The sequence below is a fragment of the Octopus bimaculoides genome, chromosome 25 (assembly GCF_001194135.2).
Source record: "Octopus bimaculoides isolate UCB-OBI-ISO-001 chromosome 25, ASM119413v2, whole genome shotgun sequence".
Classification (NCBI taxonomy): domain Eukaryota; kingdom Metazoa; phylum Mollusca; class Cephalopoda; order Octopoda; family Octopodidae; genus Octopus; species Octopus bimaculoides.
In genome coordinates, this window is record NC_069005.1 from 27102140 (window position 1) to 27109522 (window position 7383).

Genomic DNA, 7383 nt, shown 5'->3' on the forward strand with positions numbered 1-7383 from the left:
AAAAAAAAAAAAAAGTAGTGTGTGAGAGAGAGAGAGATTTATGAGTGATTTAGCTGCTATTTTTAGCACATCTCACGACCACCTGATACCTTCTTTGTTTCTTTGTCACTGACATGTATTAATGTTTTTCAATATTTTTCTCTTCATAAACACCTCTAATGGAATGATGGTTCACCCAAGGGCGGTCCATTACTGGGCTTTAAGCATAAAGTTCGGACTGTCCATGTTTTTAAACTAAATTTTTTTAATCGAAAAAGAGTGGAAATTTTAGGATTTATGGAAGAGAGCATTAAAGGATTTTATTTTATTTTATTTTTATATAATCATATATTCCCGTGTTTTAATCAAGAATTTGCAAAAATTTCCTGGAAATTCCAAAAAGTAAAAAAGTTATGAGGATTTATATAAGATACTTAAATCAGAATTCTGCCCACATTTCTATAGGTATGCCTTAGTCTTATAGATTCTAACCATCTTTTTCTTTTATTTTATTTTCAAAATAACTATTTTCTTTTACCATTGAATAAATTTTTTCAGGTTTCTTTTCAGACATCTAAGGGACATAATTGAAGGACAGAGCGGAAGTGAAGGGAAGGGGAGTTAGTCTCCGTTTGTTGAGGCTGTAAGCGACTCTTTTCCCGTTGTGTCGTCCACAGCTTCACCATGAGTATTCCAGTCTTTATAGATTTAACTGTTCCAGAACAGGTAAATATTAATTCCTTTTAATACACAATATCGTTTCAATGGAATCTAATCTTCGTTCATTGTTTTCGTCTCTTTTAAAGTAACATTAAATCAATTTGATGCTGTTAAATTGCCATAATGAACACCGGCTGGTGATAACACGAGGAAACCCAAGAATAATTAAATAATAATAATAATAATATAATAGTTATTAAAGTACCAATCTATAACATCTGTTATCATGTGGTATATCCAGGACTACATGATATGTTTGCAGAATTATATCCCGAAGTTTAAAATCTCGCTGTAAAATTAGGCTCATCAAGGCTGTACAGGAAAGCCTCTTAGTGGTCGCTCAGCCTGCTAGAAATAACAGTAAAATCGCTCGAATCACACCTTACTACTTTAAACAGCAACGCATTGAATATTGTACTAGCAATTACGGTATTATGTCTAGAAATAAGACTGGATCGCCTTTGGTCGTGGGGCAACTCGATTGTGTTAACCTAATTATTGTTTAAATATATACATATCTTACTGAATCCCCTTCATCTATCATCTAACAATATTGTTTTCTCCATCCTGTTAGAATCACAGTATATCGTCATTCCCTTTTTATGTCCACTTTTCTATGCTGTCATGAGTTGGACGGGTTTTCTGAGACTGTTTCATGGTTGGTTAGTCTTCCTGTCGCCGACCCTTTTAATCACCTCTTACATCATGTTGGGATACACTGTACTTATCCCAAGGTCCCCTCAAACTAAACGTGAACCGCATCAATTTCAATCGTCTGGGAAGAACTGACACTTTTTTTGTTAATACTAAATGCTTTTAACGTAGCATCATCACCAGTGATTTTTACGTGGTACCAGCACTGAGCCGCATCAGTCTCACTTGTCTGGAAACAACTGACACTTTGTTATTACCTGACTTTTCACTTTCTCATTCATCATCATCATCATCATCAACACGTAGCATCTGTTAACATGGTTAGACTAGCATCATGTCCAAAGAGAAGTTTTTTCCCTCATGTATTCAACACCACAGAACTGTTTTATATTTTTGAAGTTACATGTAGAGGGCCATTGAAATGTTCCTGAATGGGATATGATCCATTGGTTGGCTGAATCACTGACCTAATCGTCATCATTCAGTGTCTGCTTTCCATGCTGGCATGAGTTGGACAGCTTGACAGGAGCTGGCAAAGCCAGGGACTGCACCAGGCTCCATGGTCAGTTTTGGCTTGGCTTTCTAGAGTTGGATGCCTATCCTAACACGAACCACTTTACAGAGTGTACTGGGTGCTTTTTACATAGCACCATCACTATTGCTTTTTATGTGGTACCAGCACACAGAGGGAAGCGAGCTGCTTAATCACATAGCTCATGCTTCATAGTTCAACGTATACTTCCTTTTATAAAACTGTATCTTCTAATTCAAGGCAGATTTAGCTGCTGTTTCTAGCAGCTTGAGTGAATACTTCATTGGCTCAAAAGAAATGAATTTAACCTTTTAGCATTTAAACTGGTCAGAACTGGCCTCCCTCACACCTACCTTGAAATTTCATTCTAAATGATAAATTCAGAGCAGTGTCAATAAATAAGCATCAAATTTGACTGAGTAATCTGAATACTAAAGGGTTAAAATTATTTGTTTTCAAATTCAAATATTCCAATTGTGTTTTACTAAACTGATTTCAGACTAAAAGTAAAATATTTAAGCAACATAATAATAATAATAATAATAATAATAATCTTGAAATATGATTCTCTAACAATGGTATTATTTTTGTTTAGACTATTGAACTTCGTGTTTACCTGAAGTCTCTTGGAGCTGATATAAAGGAAGAAAATGCTGCAGATCTGAGACAAGATTTAAAAGAAATTGTAAAGGCATCTCCAGTCTGTTTTAAAGAACCATCAGACTCCGGTAATTATTTCGTTTACTATCTCTTATGAATTTCTGCTACTTTTTATTTTAATTTTCATATCATATGTATGTAATGTTATAATAAGCAATGCTTTATATCAGGGTTTCTCATCTGCTGGGTCTTACTGGGCCACACAGATGGCTTGTTTCATAAGAAGCTGAGAGATGGTAAAATAACAAAAGAAAAGAAAGGACGTTGTCAAGATAAGTGAAATTGCGGCCATCCATGCATACAGGCAAGTCGTTTACAGTCCATGCCAGTGCTACATGGAAAGCATTAGTGCCAGTGCCGCGTAAAAAGCATTCATTCCGGTGCCATGTGAAAAGTACTCATGCCAGTGACATATAGAAAACGCCCAGCACACTCTGTAAAGTGGTTGGCGTTAGGAACGGCATCCAGTCATAGAAACCTTGCCAAAACAGATGACTAGAGCCTGGGTAGCTCTCCAGCTGGCCAACTCCTATCAAGCCATCCAATCCCTGCCACCATGGGAAACAGATGTTGAATGATGATAAGAAAAGGTAAAGACTTAAGATGGACCAAGAATAGAAAAATCTCTGTTCTTTTCTCTCTCTCCTCTATCTCTCCTCTCTCTCTCTCTCTCTCGTTATGAAATATATGATTTAATTGCAAATTTCATTTCTGTAATCTTTGTAGACATTGAAATTACATTTCATTTAATAATTTTAATTATTAACTTAAACATTTTTTTTTTTTCTTTTTTTCGTTTTCAATTCCAGATGTTGAAATGTTTTTCAATAGTGTTATATCTCTCATCATGTTGGTTCCTGAAACAGAGGTTGAAGAGATTGTTTCCTTGTTTTGTGATATCATCTCTAAAGCTCCTCCTGGAGACAAAAGGGGTCACTTGCGTTTAAGACTGTAAGTTCTATTTTACTACATCTTCTTTATCCCCTTGTTATGAACCCACTTGAGGCAACTTCTATTTCTCTATTAACAAAACTTATCTTTTTAACCCCCTTTGATACCAACCCACCTCCTGGCTCTGTGCTATGAACATCTTATTTCCAAGAGTCCTGAATTAAAATCTTCCATTAAAAAATTCAGTATTAATTTATGTTCCAAACACTAGTTTAATAATGACAAAGTTATTTTACTAAATTCTTCATTATTTAAAAAATTAATTGAAGTAAAAACAGAGTAACTCATCAGAAATCATCATCTTCAATTAACATCTTCCTTCTATGGGTTGGACGTTAGTACCATACTTCTGCGTCTGTTTTGGCATGGTTTTTACAGCTGCATCCCCTTCCTAACACCAACCACTCTGCAGAGTCGGCTGAGTGCTTTTTTCGGAGCACCAGCACAGGCAAGGTCAGTTTTGTCATGGTTTTTACAGCTGGATGCCCTTCCAAATGCCAACCACTTTATAGTGTGGACTGGATGCTTTTAAGAAATACAGTATCAAATGGTTAAAGGGTTTGTATTTAAGATAGAATCTAAATATAATTTTATGTAATAACCTTTACCCTAGATAGTGCTATGTAACTGGATAAAACCCAGAACTATGTGATTCTGAAGTGAACACCTTGACCACTGGACCCTCACTGTCCTATCACACACCTATGTATCATCTCATACACTCAGCAATAGAGAAATCTGCCAATCATTCTACCGGTGTATGTCATGGTTTTACCACAGAATTCCCTTCCTATTGCCAACAACTTTACAGCAGAGAGTGGGTGCTTTCTGTTATGTCACTGATAAACACGAATGGCTGTGTGCAACAACATTTGAGATTTCCCTCTCTTGTCTGTATCAGCATAATCCTACATTCATTTTTCCTTGCTGGCATTGGTAGAACAGGTCTTCTCAGAACACAGCATCACTCTCTTGTTGTGGCCCGTCATCTTTATGAAGTTCATTATCATGAGATCAAAGCATTCCATATCTTCTATTATATATATATATATATATATATGTATATATATATTCAATACAGTATGAATTTATTAGTCCACTGTACATAAATTTTAGTAAAATATAATGTAAATAATGATTAACTAAATAAAGCAAGCAAAAAAATGTGGCAATATAAAAATTATAATGAAATATTCAAAAATTTTATTTTTAAATTAATTCACATAAATATCTGGAAAATTAGTTAAGTGATAATATTCTTTAGACCTTTTACTGATTTCTATCATTGGATTATGGCCATGTTAGAACACCACTTTCAAAAGTATTTAATCAGTTTTATCAACCCCAGTACCCAGCCTGGTTTTAATTTTATGATCCTTGCAAAAGGGGAAATTAAAGCCAACCCTGCACCCATATATTACATTATAACTAATCTGTTTGTTCCTGTTAAGGGTTTAATTTCTTGGTGTTTATCTCTCTTCAGACTGACCAATGTGTTTAGTGGACTGGACGAAGCATCCTATCTGCGTTACACTGTTTACTACAGTATGTTACGTTTAGGGAAACAGGCTGATCTTTTACAAATGGTACCCACTGACCTGAGCAAGGTAAGTCATTAAGGTCTGATATTTTATATTGTAACTGTCGTTTGTCTTTTATCTGTTTCAGTTGTTAGTCTGCGGCCATGCTGGGGCACCAGCTTGAAGAACTTTTTCTTTTTTTAAGTCTGGTACTTGTTCCATTGGTCTCTTTTGCCAAACTGCTAAGTTACAGAAATGTAAACAAACTAGCACCAGTCATCAAGAAGTGGTGGGAGACAAGCACAGACACAAAGAGACACACAGATATATATACAATGGGCTTATTTCAGTTTCTGTCTACCAAATCCACTCACAAGGGTTTGGTCGGCCCAAGGCTATAGTAGAAGACACTTGCCCAAGGTGCTACACAGAATTGAGCCCAGAACCATAGGGTTGGGAAGCAACTTATTACCTCTCAGCCACACCTCTGCATAAGTTATCCCTTCAAACACCAACACTTGCCTGTATTTTGATTATGACTACTGCTGAGACCAATGATTATAGTTCATTGTTGTAGCCAGTCAGTGTTGCTTATCGTGCTTCCAGCAATCAGTAAAATAGGATTAATTTAATTAACTGTAGCCACTTCCTCTGGAAAAACTTGTGGTCTTGTTCTAGTGTTAGAGATCCTTGTTCTTAGTAAAGATGCTTTATTTTTGTGATATGCTTTACACTTAAAATTCTTTGTCTTCAGGTGAAATCTTGGATGGCAATGTGGGACTTACCAGTAGCAAAAAACCAGATCTTGTTGCGTATGCTTCATGATGCCGTCTTTGATGCCAAAATGAGGTGAGTTGACCGTTTCCATTGATTACATCAGGTGGTGAAGAATCACTATTTGGTCCCTTTTATATAAGGCATCTGCAGCTGGCTGATGTTCTCCATGTTAACCCTCTTAATGCCAACCCACCTGAGACCACCCTCAGTCATTCGACACATCAAAATTGCATGTTATCTTTTATCTTTTACTTGTTTCAGTCATTAGACCGTTGCCATGCTGGAGCATCGCCTTGAATTTTTAGTCAAATGAATTGACCCCAGTACTATTTTTTAAGCCTGGAATTTATTCTGTCAAGCAGTGGTGGGAGACAAACACACACGCACACATATATATATATGACGCGCTTCTTTTCAGTTTCCATCTACCAAAACCGCTCACAAGACTATAGTAGAAGACACTTGCCGAAGGTGCCACACAGTGTCTCCAATATTCACCATTATTTTGCATCCTCCTCCCCTGTCATTCTTTGCTAGCTTTGTTTTGATAAACTGGAGTTTCAATTAAACAATTTCCTTGTGTGTGTTAAGATGTGCCACAAAGCATTGCAATGGTTAATGTTGGTTCTATTTACAGTGATACTGCCACAAAAGTAATGATTGAACTGCTGGGAACTTACACTGAAGATAACGCATCCCAGGCCAGAGAAGATGCTCACAGGTAAATACTAGAAGCTTCACTCTCTCTCTCTCTCTCTCTCTCTCTGCTGGTTGTTTAGCCTAAAGCCAGCAACACACCTGTATTCAAGACAGTTGTCTCGTATTTGTCTTCTCTTTTTAAGACATCAAAGTGTGAGTTGATGGAGATTTAGCAGCTGTTTCTGGCAGATTGAGCTCCCTCTGTAGAGTACATGTCTGACTGAGTTGATAGGGTGGTTGTTGTTTGGCCCCAGGTGTCACATAAGTGGTTGGTGTTAGGAAGGGCATCTGGCAGTGGAAACCAAGCCCGAACAGACTATTGAACCTGGTGCAGCTCTCCAGCTCCAGTCAAACCATCGAACTCATGACAACATGGAAAACAGACATTAGATGATGATAATGGTTCAGTCAGTGATTCAGCCAATGGATCATGTTCCACGATGGAAAATTTCACTGACTCTCAACATCCCAAAAGGATGAAAGGCAAAGTAAAAAGCACTGGTGATGGTGCCACATAAAAGTACTGCTGATAGTACCATGTAAAAAGCACTAGTGATGGTGCCATATAAAAAGCACTGATGATGGTGCCACATGAAAAGCATTTGTTGACAGCTGTTTTGTAATCTATATCCAGTTTCATCATTGACATTAAAACATCCTATACACACATATAATATATATAGATGCACATATAACATTTTTCTGTATTCCATTTCAGATGTATTGTCACATGTTTAGCTGACCCTGGAACCTTCCTCATGGATCATCTTCTTACACTCAAACCTGTCAAGTTCTTAGAAGGAGAACTCATCCATGATGTAAGCCTTGTCTTCCTCACATTCACTGTTGTCATCACAAGTATTTTTACTTACCTTTTTTTTTTTTTTTTTT

General features: G+C 36.7%; 1 protein-coding gene across 1 annotated transcript in view; it reads left to right on the top strand.

Annotated features, from left to right (window-relative positions):
• The window catches only part of LOC106882221 (eukaryotic translation initiation factor 3 subunit M), a 66318-nt gene that overhangs the window by 57027 nt on the left and 1908 nt on the right, over window positions 1-7383 (top strand). Inside the window, exons 2-8 of the mRNA XM_052976850.1 lie at window positions 550-705; window positions 2481-2613; window positions 3355-3496; window positions 4980-5103; window positions 5771-5865; window positions 6431-6514; window positions 7211-7310. Coding sequence (XP_052832810.1) covers window positions 664-705; window positions 2481-2613; window positions 3355-3496; window positions 4980-5103; window positions 5771-5865; window positions 6431-6514; window positions 7211-7310 — 720 coding nt within the window. The 5' untranslated portion in view covers window positions 550-663. The remainder of the gene's footprint in view (window positions 1-549; window positions 706-2480; window positions 2614-3354; window positions 3497-4979; window positions 5104-5770; window positions 5866-6430; window positions 6515-7210; window positions 7311-7383) is intronic.